The sequence below is a fragment of the Coregonus lavaretus genome, assembly GCF_964263955.1.
Source record: "Coregonus lavaretus genome assembly, chromosome: 5".
Lineage (NCBI taxonomy): Eukaryota > Metazoa > Chordata > Actinopteri > Salmoniformes > Salmonidae > Coregonus > Coregonus lavaretus.
Genome location: NC_139992.1, coordinates 46,566,622 through 46,581,437, shown reverse-complemented (window position 1 = coordinate 46,581,437; position 14,816 = coordinate 46,566,622). Strand labels below are relative to the sequence as shown.

General features: G+C 43.2%; 1 protein-coding gene across 1 annotated transcript in view; it reads right to left on the bottom strand.

Annotated features, from left to right (window-relative positions):
• LOC311129746 (bridge-like lipid transfer protein family member 3B) overlaps window positions 1-14,585 on the bottom strand; it is a 45,326-nt gene extending 30,741 nt beyond the window's left edge. Inside the window, 2 exon segments of the mRNA XM_084162169.1 lie at window positions 242-404; window positions 14,312-14,585. Coding sequence (XP_084018295.1) covers window positions 242-404; window positions 14,312-14,355 — 207 coding nt within the window. The 5' untranslated portion in view covers window positions 14,356-14,585.
• Window positions 14,586-14,816: the final 231 nt, after the last annotated feature.

Here is a 14,816-nt window from a genome sequence, read left to right as displayed (position 1 = left end):
CACTTCTATATCCACCGCTATCATTACGATGGAGACAAGGGAGAATGAAAGAGTGGGAGAGAGTGAGAGTGTGTGTGAGAGAGAGAGAGGGGGGGGGGGGGGCAGGGGGAGAGAGAGATAAGAGGTAGCAGACAGTAAAGTTGAAATATGGACTAATTTGGCGGGGTTCATCTGAGGAGAGGGACAAAGGCAGAACACGCCGCCCAGAGTGCAGGTGTGTGTGCGTCTCCCTCTCTCTTACCCGGATGGCGGCCTTGTTGCAGCCCACTTTGTTGATGGCCAGCCAGGTGGGCAGGTCCAACATGCTCTGCAGTACCTCCTCATCCAGCTCCAGGTTGGTGAGCTGGCCCTCGCCCTTCAACGTGCTCAGGTTGATCTTGTCTGGGGACAGGTTCTTAGCAAACCTGCAGGGGGAGGAGTAAGGAGAGGAGAAAATTAGTGTTTTTGTTATTCATTCAACATCAAGGAAAGAAGCCCTTATCATACATCATCAATCACAAATACAAGACACCCTTGCTTTTGGGAGGGAGAGACCAAGCGAAAGAGGAGAGAGAATTGCATTTATTGGCACAATTCATTACAGAGTACAATCCCCCTCTCTCTCTTTCCACCAGGGAGAAGTAGAGAGAAAAATAAAGGCAGAGAGGCCGGACAAGAAAGATAACGGCCGACAAGAAAGATAATGGCTGACAAGAAAGATAGAAGAGAGAGGGATAGTCTAGAAGAGACACAGGAGCCGACCAATCGACCAATCAGCCTGTTACAAGTGATAAGCAAACTTTTGGATAATTTATTTTTGTTGATCAAATACAAAGTTATTTTACAGAAAACAAATTAACAATAAGGCTTTCAGCATGCTTATAGGGAAGGGCACTCAACATGCTTGGCACTGACACAAATGACTGATGATTGGCTGAAATAAATTGATAGTAAGAAGATTGTGGGAGCTGTTTTGTTAGACTTCAGTGCAGCTTTTGATGTCATTGATCATAACCTATTGCTGAACAAATAGGTGTTATGGATTTGCATCCTCTGCCTTATTATGGATTGAGAATTACCAATCTAATAGATCACAGAGGGTTTTCGTTAATGGAAGCCTTTCTCATGCAAATTAAGTTGAGTGTGGTATACTGCAGGGCAGCCTGCTAGGGCCATTATTGTTTTCTGTTTTTACAAATGACCTTACATTGACCTTGAATAAAACCTGTGTGTCTATGTATGCTGGCTGCAACAGTAAAATAAATAATTGAAACACTTAACATAGAGCTCCAGTCAGTTTTAGAATGGGCAACTAGCAATAGGCTGGTGCTAAATATTAAAACAAATCTAAAAGCATAATTTTTGGGACAAATTACTCTCAATGCTAAACCTCATTTAGATCTATTATTGAATAATGTGGCTATTGAGCAAGTTGAGGAGACTAAACTGCTGGGTGCTCTGCCTTCTTGACATCTCAGTTGACCAGACAGGTCCTACAGGCCCTAGTTTTGTCGCACTTGGACTACTGCCCAGTTGTGTGGTCATGTGCGGCAAAGAAGGACATAGGTAAATTGGAGTTGGTACAGAACAAAGCAGCACGTATCGCACTTAGATATACACAGAGGGAAAGTGTCAGTAACATGCATGTCAATCTCTTAAATTGAGGAGAGATTGACTACATGGAACTCTCTGCAACCCCAGGTAACTCAAGCTTGCAATAAAACCAGTTTCAGAAAACAGATAAAATAACACCTTACTGCACAAAAGGACCTGTGGAGAGAGACAGCCATTTTATAGATCTTGTATTGTAATTTGCACTGTTCTATGTATTAGACCTAGATATTGTGTGTATGTACTGATATGTAGGCTACGTGCGACGTTTTAAATGTACATTTGAGGATCACACTCTCTCAAATGTAAGGGTTTCCCAACTCATATCTTTCATCAGAGGTAGCACAGCCAATGAGTGTGTGTGTCCTTGACGCGTGGGTGGGTTCCATCGCTAGGCCCTGCTCAAAGCTCCAACACACACTGTGCCCATGACCTTGTGCCATAGTCCCTAGACACCCTACCAGAGTGTGGTTAGTAGTTAGTCAAACACCCACATACCAGGCAAAAGGTCATTGTCCTAATTACTGTTTACAGATAGAGTTCCCAGTAACTCACTGCCGGATTTTATCAATCCACATTCCACACAACAACCTATTTCGGTTTGTACACCACAAGTGTGTGTGTCTGCCCATATCGAGCCTGTTTGACTAAGTTAACTCATTTTATTGATCTACACTACCGGTCAAAAGTTTTAGAACACCTCCTCATTCAAGGAGTTCTTTATTTGTATTATTTTCTACATTGTAGAATAATAGTGAAGACATCAAAACTACGAAATAACACATATGGAATCATGTAGTAACCAAAATAGTGTTATACAAATCAAAATATTTTTTATATTTGAGATTCTTCAAATAACCACCCTTTGCCTTGATGACAGCTTTGCACACGCTTGGCATTCTCTCAACCAGCTTCACCTGGAATGCTTTTCCAACAGTCTTGAAGGAGTTCCCACATATGCGGAGCTCTTGTTGGCTTCTTTTCCTTCACTCTGCAGTCCGACTCATCCCAAACCATCTCAATTTGGTTGAGGTCGGGGGATTGTGGAGGCCAGGTCATCTGATGCAGCACTCAATCTCTCTCCTTCTTGGTAAAATAGCCCTTACACAGCCTGGAGGTGTGTAGGGTCATTTTCCTGTTGAAAAACAAATGAAAGTGGGACTAAGCCCAAACCAGATGGGATGGCATATCGCTGCAGAATGCTGTGGTAGCCATGCTGGTTAAGTGTGCCTTGAATTTAAAATTAATCACAGACAGTGTCACCAGCAAAGCACCCCCACACCATCACACCTCCTCCTCCATGCTTTACGGTGGGAAATACACATGCGGAGATCATCCGTTCACCCACACCGTGTCTCACAAAGATACAGCGGTTGGAACCAACAATCTCAAATTTGGACTCCAGACCAAAGGACACATTTCCACTGGTTTAATGTCCATTGCGCGTGTTTCTTGGCCCAAGCAAGTCTCTTCTTCTTATTGGTGTCCTTTAGTAGTGGTTTCTTTGCAGCAATTCTACCATGAATGCCTGATTCACACAGTCTCCTCTGAACAGTTGATGTTGAGATGTGTCTGTTACTTGAACTCTGTCAAGCATTTATTTGGGCTGCATTTTCTGAGGCTGGTAACTCTGATGAACTTATCCTCTGCAGCAGAGGTATGGTGAGGGAAAAAAGTATTTGATCCCCTGCTGATTTTGTACGTTTGCCCACTGACAAAGACATGATCAGTCTATAATTTTAATGGTAGATTTATTTTAACAGTGTGAGACAGAATAACAACAAAACAATCAAGAAAAACACGTCAAAAATGTTATAAATTGATTTGCATTTTAATGAGGGAAATAAGTATTTGACCCCTCTGCAAAACATGACTTAGTACTTGGTGGCAAAACCCATGTTGGCAATCACAGAGGTTAGACGTTTCTTGTAGTTGGCCACCAGGTTTGCACACATCTCAGGAGGGATTTTGTCCCACTCCTCTTTGCAAATCTTCTCCAAGTCATTAAGGTTTCGAGGCTGACGTTTGGCAACTCAAATCTTCAGCTCCCGCCACAGCTTTTCTATGGGATTAATGTCTGGAGACTGGCTAGGCCACTCCAGGACCTTAATGTGCTTCCTCTTGAGCCACTCATTGGTTGCCTTGGCTGTGTGTTTTGGGTCATTGTCATGCTGGAATACCCATCCACGACCGATTTTCAATGCCCTGGGAAGGAAGGAGGTTCTCACCCAAGATTTGACGGTACATGGCCCCGTCCATCGTCCCTTTGATGCGGTGAAGTTGTCCTGTCCCCTTAGCAGAAAAACACCCCCAAAGCATAATGTTTCCACCTCCATGTTTGATGGCTGGGATGGTGTTCTTGGGGTCATAGGCAGCATTCCTCCTCCTCCAAACACGGCGAGTTGAGTTGATGCCAAAGGGCTCGATTTTGGTCTCATCTGACCACAACACTTTCACCCAGTTCTCCTCTGAATCATTCAGATGTTCATTCGCAAACTTCAGACGGGCCTGTATATGTGCTTTCTTGTGCAGGGGGACCTTGCGGGCGCTGCAGGATTTCAGTCCTTCACGGCGTAGTGTGTTACCAATTGTTTTCTTGGTGACTATGGTCCCAGCTGCCTTGAGATCCTCCCGTGTATTTCTGGGCTGATTCCTCACCGTTCTCATGATCATTGCAACTCCACGAGGTGAGATCTTGCATGGAGCCCCAGGCCGAGGGAGATTGACAGTTATTTTGTGTTTCTTCCATTTGCGAATAATCGCACCAACTGTTGTCATCTTCTCACCAAGCTGCTTGGCGATGGTCTTGTAGCCCATTCCAGCCTTGTGTAGGTCTACAATCTTGTCCCTGACATCCTTGGAGAGCTCTTTGGTCTTGGCCATGGTGGAGAGTTTGGAATCTGATTGATTGATTGCTTCTGTGGACAGGTGTCTTTTATACAGATGACAAGCTGAGATTAGGAGCACTCCCTTTAAGAGTGTGCTCCTAATCTCAGCTCGTTACCTGTATAAAAGACACCTGGGAGCCAGAAATCTTTCTGATTGAGAGGGAGTCAAATACTTATTTCCCTCATAAAAATACAAATCAATTTATAACATTTTTGACATGCGTTTCTCTGGATTTTTTTGTTGTTATTCTGTCTCTCACTGTTCAAATAAACCTACCATTAAAATGATAGACTGATCATTTCTTTGTCAGTGGGCAAACATACAAAATCAGCAGGGGATCAAATACTTTTTTCCCCTCACTGTAACTCTGGGTCTTCCATTGCTGTGGCGGTCCTCATGAGAGCCAGTTTCATCATAGTGCTTGATGGCTTTTGCGACTGCACTTGAAGAAACTTTCAAAGCTCTTGAAATTTTCCAGATTGACTGACCTTCATGTCTTAAAAGTAATGATGGACTGTCGTTTCTCTTTGCTTATTTGATCTGTTCTTGCCATAATATGGACTTGGTCTTTTACCAAATAGGGCTAATCTTCTGTATACCCCCCTACCTTGTCACAACACAACTGATTGGCTCAAACGCATTAAGAAGGAAAGAAATTCCACAAATTAACTTTTAAGGCGGCACACCTGTTAATTGAAATGCATTCCAGGTGACTACATCATGAAGCTGGTTGAGAGAATGCCAAGAGTGTGCAAAGCTGTCATCAAGGCAAAGGGTGACTACTTTGAAGAATCTAAAAAATAAAAACATTTTATAATTTATTATATTATTTGTTTAACACTTTTTGGTTACTACATGATTCCATATGTGTTATTTCATAGGTTTTGATGTCTTCACTATTATTCTACAATGTAGAAAATAGTAAAAATAAAGAAAAACCCTTGAAATGAGTAGGTGTTCTAAAACGTTTTACCGGTAGTGTACATTACACCACAACCTAAGCACGACAACACAGTCGACACACACAAATGTTAATGATGCAGAGACGGCCATGGTTTGACTGCTGTAATCTTGTTAGGTACCTGGTTGGCAGGCAGCTAATCTGACACAGATAGAAGCACCATGCTGTTAAATAGGGCCAGATCAAAGCGCCCAACTGTGCTGCAACATTCAGCTAATGTAGGCCTCAGTAACAACATTCAGCTAACATTTAAATAACATCCTTTAACCAATGTTTTAATAACCACTAGACAGATTCACAACTCTGATACAATCGATGGCCTGGTAACTTATATAGCATGATTCATTTGTCCCCATCACAACCCATAGGCTATACCATATTGAAGACCGAATAAGATTAAGGTACCCCTACACGCTGATCTGAGGTCAGTTTTCACTCCTTATCCAACTGTTGAGGTTAGGATTGGGGAGGGTAAGCTGATCCTAGATCTGTGCTTCGGGGCAGCAACTCCCTTTCAAGTACATTATTCAGAGGCAGCAGAAGCTCATCCAGTCAAGAGACTCTCAGCACAGTGTGAGGAGCACAGGGGCAGTGTGAACAGGCCACACACACACACACTGCTCTGGTACAGTGAACTCTTACTTTGGCCTGTTGTGTTGCTGACTGTGGATATATGGAAGTATCAAGATCTGATCAGCTACTCTGGCCTATCACACGCACACACAGAATGACTGGAAACAGCTCATTAAACTTCCCCTGTAGCTACCTCATTCCTCCTCAGTACTGATCAAGCTTTTGTTTAGGTAGTTCCCTTATATGGGCTAACATTTACATTTTCGTCATTTAGCAGACGCTCTTATCCAGAGCGACTTACAAATTACCTTTCTATGAACTCTTTTTGATCTTTTCAAATTGACGCTTTTTAAAATGTAGGCTACTTTTCTGCCGACTGGGTTCTTAGATGTTCCATGTCTAACTTTGTGTGCTGATCTTTGTTTACTGTTTTGTTTAGTCTCAAATGGGACATTTCTTTTTATTATAAGATATAATCTGCCATAGAGCAGAGGTATTAAATAAATGATAATTTACAACAGAAGTCGAAGGAGACAAATTAGATTGAGGTGGATGATTAGGTGGCCGAGGTAATAGGAGAGGCCTAGGTTAATAATAATATGCCATTTAGCAGACGCTTTTATCCAAAGCGACTTACAGTCATGTGTGCATAAATTTTTACGTATGGGTGGTCCCGGGGATCAAACCCACTACCCTGGCGTTACAAGTGCCATGCTCTACCAATTGAGCTACAGAATCCTGATTTTAATTAGCATGATTCACCCACTCTTCACCGTCATAGCTGGTGTGTGTTCGTCTGTATTTGTATTACACACACACAACTTTTGGCCATGGTCTCTACAGGTTCTGTAATTGGGGCCTGTAAGGCTAACCTTCTCCCTGCCTCCATCAGAGCCATAAATATTACATTGCCCTGTGTGTGTGTGTGTGTGTGTGTGTGTGTGTGTGTGTGTGTGTGTGTGTGTGTGCGCGCCATTCGGTTTGGCACACGGTTTGTTGCTGGTGTGTGTATTGTCATCCGACCCACAGGAGATTCCCCACCTTTGACTGAGTCAATCTAAACAAGGGATGACAAGGTCACTTTGTCTGGAGCAACCATCCTCAGGACACACACACACACACACTTGGGCTATTCTTTGAGGGATGAACCAGAGTCGCCTGGCAGAACTTATTAAATTCAGGAGTCTCTTCAAAGATAGAAAGTGTGTGTGCGCGCGCACGTGCGCGTCCATTCTACAGATTAAATTAGAAATTCTACTTCATTAGATTAACCTATGATCTACCTGCAGATTATCACTACGCAAACCTAGTTCTGAGGGCGATTCGGTTTCTGTTCTCACAACTCAATGGAAATAAACCAAAGAAACCTGCCTGTGTGCAGGAGAAATGGCCTTCATTTTATTAGGCCTAAGTACAACGCTTGTGTCCAATCTGACAACACTGTCTTTATTGAGTTGGCGTGTGTGCTCCAAACAATGTCTTTATTCTAATAAACAAACGTGTCCATTCTCACAACACTGCCTTCTTTTAATGTTTTCCTATTGTTTCAAAGTGTCTAGTATAGTGAGTGTCCATTTTGAAAACACTGTCTTGTAAGTCTTCTAGTTAATGTCCTTACGTTGTGTTCCAAATGGTTTCTTCTTCACTCTATCAAGTACGCTAGAATCCATTTTGGATACACATTTTCTATGAATTATTATGGAGAAAATAGGCCTTATTTCTTTATTGCAAATGACACCCAAGTCTTTAAGCTAGTAAAGTAGACCCAACTCCACAAAGGCTTTGTGTTAAACGGTTTCCCTTCAAGAAACAACTCATTCAATTGGTCACTTTTGTTTCCTGTGTTGCTTTTGACTGAGACAGCAAACCTGGTTAGCACAAGCAGGTTTGAATGAATAAGAAAATAACTGAATTCCAAAACCTCAGCACCTTTTTCCCCAAAGCATGTTCCTCACTGTCATTTTTGGAATGTTCTTAGATTAAAACACTATAGACTCTTCCTAGCCAGCCCCTTTCCCCTCTCCGTCTTCTCTCTCCGACTCTCTGACCCTGTGGTTATTATTTGCATTTAGCGGCTGTGTGTCTTCTCTCTCCGACTCTCTGACCCTGTGGTTATTATTTGCATTTAGCGGCTGTGTGTCTTCTCTCTCCGACTCTCTGACCCTGTGGTTATTATTTGCATTTAGCGGCTGTGTGTCTTCTCTCTCCGACTCTCTGACCCTGTGGTTATTATTTGCATTTAGCGGCTGTGTGTCTTCTCTCTCTGACCCTGTGGTTATTATTTGCATTTAGCGGCTGTGTGTCTTCTCTCTCCGACTCTCGTACCCTGTGGTTATTATTTGCATTTAGCGGCTGTGTGTCTTCTCTCTCTGACCCTGTGGTTATTATTTGCATTTAGCGGCTGTGTGTCTTCTCTCTCTGACCCTGTGGTTATTATTTGCATTTAGCGGCTGTGTGTCTTCTCTCTCTGACCCTGTGGTTATTATTTGCATTTAGCGGCTGTGTGTCTTCTCTCTCCGACTCTCTGACCCTGTGGATATTATTTGCATTTAGCGGCTGTGTGTCTTCTCTCTCCGACTCTCTGACCCTGTGGTTATTATTTGCATTTAGCGGCTGTGTGTCTTCTCTCTCCGACTCTCTGACCCTGTGGTTATTATTTGCATTTAGCGGCTGTGTGTAGGTATTCCTCCATCTATCATCCGCCCATCAGCCCAGTCACACTCCTGCACGCATCATCAAGCCGTGCCAAAGAGACCACTAGTTGAATCAAATGTGTTAGTGCTGGGCTAGAACACATTTTTTTGAGGAGAAACACTGACATAGCCTGCCAGACAGGGGGTGAAGGTAAGATGTAGAGAGAGAAAGAGATGGACAGATATATAGAGAGAAAGACAGCTGAGCAGGTGACTGAAGCAACGTTGACACCTGATCACAGTGAGCCTCAGTAGAATGAATATTTAACAGCACAGGCCAGGGCTCCCTGACACACTCAATACTGAGTGGACCACACACACACACACACACACACACACACAGGCCCAACCTCACTGTGTGTGTGTTTTCTATAAGGTCACATCAGTGTGTGTTGTTTATGCGTGCACGTTTTAGAGTCTCTGAGTGTGTGTGTGTGTAACCCCTGACCCTGCTGTGTCTGGCCCTGGGCCATGTCGATACCTGGTTTAATGGGGAGAGGGACATCTTTATCAACTCACCCTCGGGGTCACCTAAGAGCAGCACACTGTTGGTGGAAACACCTCACACCACCCGCCAAACTCGCATTGTGTGTTCTCACAGGCCAATGTTTTGACATACAAGGCCTCGAAGGCAAGAGTCAGCCTTTCACTCCTGCCTTCAGGAGGTCGTTGCAGATAGAAAAATGCCCAGTATAGAGCGGACATTATGTTTTTCCTATTCTACATGACAGAAGCATGTCTGTTCTACATTATATATTTCTATCTGAATGTTGTTATGTTGCACCTCATTGAGTGGAACCCTGGTGAATATGCCCCAAGCATTGACGTTGCCATAACATCACTAGTGAGCAGTGGGTTTGGCTTCTTCAAATCAAATGTTATTGGTCAAATACATGTGCTTAGCAGATGTTATTGCGGGTGTAGCGAAATACTTGTGATTCTAGCTCCAACAGTGCAGTAATATCTAACAACTTATATCTAACAATTTCACAACATATACCCAATACACACAAATCTAAGTAAGGAATGAATTAAGAATATATACACTACCAGTCAAATGTTTCAGAACACCTACTCATTCAAGGGTTTTTCTTTATTTTTACTATTTTCTACATTGTAGAATAATAGTGAAGACATCAAAACTATGAATTAACACATATTTAATCAGCTTCACCTGGACTGCTTTTCCAAAAATCTTGAAGGAGTTCCCACATATGCTGAGCACTTGTTGGCTGCTTTTCCTTCACTCTGCAGTCCGACTCATCCCAAACCATCTCAATTTGGTTGAGGTCTGGGGATTGTGCAGGGCAGGTTATCTGATGCAGCACTCCATCACTCTCCTTCTTGGTAAAATAGCCCTTACACAGCCTGGAGGTGTGTTGGGTCATTGTCCTGTTGAAAAACAAATGATAGTCCCACTAAGCCCAAACCAGATGGGAGAATGCAGAATGCTGTGGTAGCAATGCTGGTTAAGTGTGAATTCCAAATACATAACAGACAGTGTCACCAGCAAAGCATCCCCACACCATAACACCTCCTCCTCCATGCTTTACGGTGGGAAATACAAATGCGGAGATCATCCGTTCACCCACGCCGCGTCTCACAAAGAATGAAATATCTCCAATCTGGACTCCAGACCAAAGGACACATTTCCACCGGTCTAATGTCCATTGCTCGTGTTTCTTGGCCCAACCAAGTCTCTTCTTCTTCTTCTTCTTATTGGTGTCCTTTAGTAGTGGTTTCTTTGCAGCAATTCGACCATGAAGGCCTGATTCACACAGTCTCCTCTGAACAGTTGATGTTGAGATGTGTCTGTTACTTGAACTCTGTGAAGCATTTATTTGCTTCCCGGAGAGATATTTATTTATATCTGCGTGATGAACTGAGAATCCCTCTGGTTGGACCGATTCCGACAGAGTATCCCGAGAGAGCCATGTTTCCGTGAAACAATGTATGTTACAGGCCCTGATGTATCTCTGGAAAGAAATCCTTGCCCTGAGCTCATCAACTTTGTTATCGAAAGACTGAACATTAGTGAGTAATATACTTGGAAGCGGTTGGTGGTGTGCGCGCATCCTAAGTCGAACCAGCAGGCCGCCTCGAGTGCCTCTCCTCCGCCGGCGATGTTTTGGGTCGGCCTCTGGAATCAGTTCAATTGCTCTGGGGAGAGCGAACAAAGGATCTGCTTCGGGGAAGTCGTATTCCTGGTCATAATGCTGGTAGTTCTGGTGAGTTACCGCCGCTCTGATATCCAATAGTTCTTCCCGGCTGTATGTAATGACACAAAATATTTCCTGAGCTAATAATATAAAAAATAATACATAAAAAAACGAAATACCGCAAAGTTTCCTAAGAGCTAGTCGCGAGGCTGCCATCTCCGTCGGCGCTGAATGCTTGAACATTCACGTGACGACCCTAGGGACTGATAATGACATAATTCCCCCGGTCCTGTTGACGCCAATGGTAATGCGCACACACACACACACAATCCAATGTTATAGGACACTAAAGCTTTGTTCACATTGGCAGTTTGAAGTGATTCAAATCCTATTTTGTTGCATATCCGATTCGAATCTGTTCATTTTCCTGCAGTCTGAACAGCCAAAAGCACATGAAATCTGATATTTCAGGCCACATTTCAAACCACCTACGTAGTTGGTTTGAAATCAGATACAAATCTGATTCTTGGCCATGCGGCTTGTGTCTGAATGGTCAAATCTGATTTATTTGCCTTCAAGTGGTTTTCAGACTTATTAGGAATATCTTGTTCCTTGACAGCTACTCTGTTGACAGTTTAAAAAACATGTGGTAGCTAACTAGCTTGTTAATTGTTTACAAACAAATTAGTGAATGTGCTAGAAAGCTAAACAGCTACCTAGTTGGCTAGCTGAGGCTAGCCAAAAACACACTTTAAAAGTGTTCCTACACTATGATTTTGAACGTTAAAATCAACTGGGAAACGTCCATGGCAGGCATTGTTGCCACCTTAGCTTGCTACATAACTTCTGAGTGATAGGAAGCACAAGCACCACCACCAATCAGCCTACACCACTGAAAACACACACAACCGTCGTTACTATGAATACTAGCTTAGCCATGTCAGCAAATGACTTCTGTCTGAACACACACATCCGATTTGGTCACTTGTAACTTGCTGTTTGGACAGTCAGTATTCCAAAACGGATTTGAACATTAAGGCCTACAGTGTGAACAAGGCTTAAATTACATGACAGTCAAGGGCTGTGTATGTAAAACTTGGCTGTGGCCATTGTTTGTGGGACCATGAAGGGTACAGCAACCATTAGCCATCAAAGCTTCTGCCTTGCCACATAAATACCAAGGGCTCCACTGGTAATACTGAAAGTCAAAGGCTTTTGTTCACAATGCATTGCTGGCAGGAAGCAATGCATTAAAAAGCCTAATGCACTTTCCCATTTCTAAAGCTATAACACTTGTTTAACTGCATTGTGTGTGACTATAACAAAGCTTACTGTTCTGTGTCAATCCAAACAGTTTGCAAGTCATTCATTTTTATCCAGCCGGTAACATGGGAGGTTTAACCTACATCTCAAAGGTTTAAGGTTTTATCTAACCTTTATTTTTATAGGCGTTATCATGTATTGTTCAAAGACAGTTTTCTTTTAGGAGCTACAGGTGTAAGGCCGTGAATGCTTTTGGATCATAATCAGTCAGTTGTAGGTAGGCTCAACTGAATATGTAATGGTGGAATTGATGTTATTATGGAGAATGGAGAAGTTCTCCCCTTAGAATATAATGGGTAAGTATTTTGATGAACTTCCCTCTGGGCACCAACGTGGAACAATAAATAATGCATGTGCCTAGCTGAAAGCTGTCGATAACAATGGGTAGGACAACTGATGACTGTGTTGGAAACATAGGGACTCTATTGTTTGGACTCAGTCTCAGGTGGTATTTTCTCTCCATGACCCGTGAACCATGAAAAATATCTTACACTATTAATCCTTTATCAAATACTTGTGAGAGGAAAAGGTGGCACAAACCTTCGCCTACAACAACCAAGGCCTCTATCCTCCCGGCTCAATGTCCATGGTACTGGCAAACAAACAAGGCATGTGTGTATGAGGTGTACAGGTGCTTAGTCACCTATAGGCTGTGGCAGTTGCATTATTATCCCAAGCTGCTAATGCAAGCAAGAGCGGACATACATACAGCCCCGGTGCAAGTAAATACAGTAGAGCAGGGGTGTCAAACTCATTCCATGGAGGGCCGAGTGTCTGCTGGTTTTTGCTTTTTGCTTTCAATTAAGACAACCAGGTGAGAGGAGTTCCTTACTAATCAGTGATCTTAATTAATCAATCAAGTACAAGGGAGGAGCAAAAACCTGCAGACACTTGCCCCTCCGTGGAATGAGTTTGGTAAATGTACATTAGAGCAGATTTCCCCAAACTCGGTCCTGGGGCCCCTCCGGGTGCATGTTTTGTTTTTTGCCTTAGCACTACACAGCTGACTCAAATAACCAACTCATCATCAAGCTTTGATCATTTAAATCAGCTGTGTAGTACTAGGCAAAAAACTAAACTTGCACCAGGACCGAGTTTGGGAAACCCTGCAGTAGAGAGTAAAGAGAGTAAAGTTGGTGTGTTCCACTCAGAATGGCCCAAAATGACTTGATGAAATGGTTCCCTGATGTGGCAACCTGGTATCAGAGCATTTCGTATTATTCTGTATGGAAACCCGAGACACTATTTAGTATGATAGGTTACATTTGGTATGGTTACGTAAGACAGATGGTTACTTAAGGTAAAACCTAAAGTGGTTGTTTGGTCCGCGTGGATGGGTGGGTGTATAACGTAAACGTCTAGCAAACCAAAGGTTGTGAGTTCGAATTGTAATTTGTAACATATCATACGAAATGGGTGATTGACCTCCACAAATTAATACATACCATACGAAACGTAACATATCATACTAAATTAACAGAATAATACGAAATGCTCCGAGACCAGGTTGGATGTGGTAACGTTCCTAGCTGTCAGTGCAGTACATGGCTAGTTTGTCTCTGCCAGAAGCTTATGTAGCTAGCTAGCTAACCAGTGTAGTTTACCTGGCTAACTAGCTAGCTAGGTGGCTAATGGCAATCATTGATTGATGTAACCTTGCAAGTTTACTATATCTGGCTAAACAATGATTAACGGGACATAGTTAGTTAGCCAGCTAATCTTAACATTTACGTCATTTAGCAGACGCTCTTATCCAGAGCGACTTACAAATTGGTGCATTCACCTTATAGCCAGTGGGATAACCACTTCACTGATTGAGTCTAGGCTAGGAAGATTAGTTGCGTTAACAACAACACGCAAGGTTAGCAATAACACCAGTTATCAAACATGTTAGTAATTTAGCAGACGCTCTTATCCAGAGCGACTTACAGTTAGTGAGTGCATACATTTTTCATACTGTAACTGGCTAGCTAACCAAGTCAGCGCATAGTGAGTGCTCCGTCAGTGGCCTCCCGCGCGCTAACACAACGCTGCTAACGCGCTAGCTTGGTTCCCATATTAAACCCCTTGGGGAGTTAGTTGTCGTTTGTCTCTCCGCCTGGTTCATATCGATTGACACTGACCTGGAGAGGTGTTTGAGGATCTGTTTCTTGATCAGCCCAGCCATGACCGCATAAATGATTTATCCCAGCGATGCAGTTCAAATTCTCAATACCGAGTCAGGGTCCATTTTTGATGGTCTGTGTGAGGTTAGCCCAGTTCTCGCTCCCTTCCCACGGAGATTAGACAGATGAAAACAACCCTCCGAGACACAGCTAGCTAGCTTCAGAAGGCAAATAAGCCATTACACCTAGTGCCAAAGTCCATCTTCATTGCAACAGCATCTGGAAACACGGCCTGTGCCGTCACAACGTCTAATGGGCGGGCCTGCGGCGACCAAAGATACAAGACTTACGGGCGGAGCATGGATGACTCAGCCATTACGTCAGCATTGTCCCATGTATGGATTTTATTTTAGAAGTGAAAGCATAATTGCCTGTTTTTACTGTGGCTGAGTACCTAGGCACGGGAAGATGTTTGGGGGTGGGGCTGCTGCGATTTCTTTCGTCGACGGGGGTGGGGTGGGGG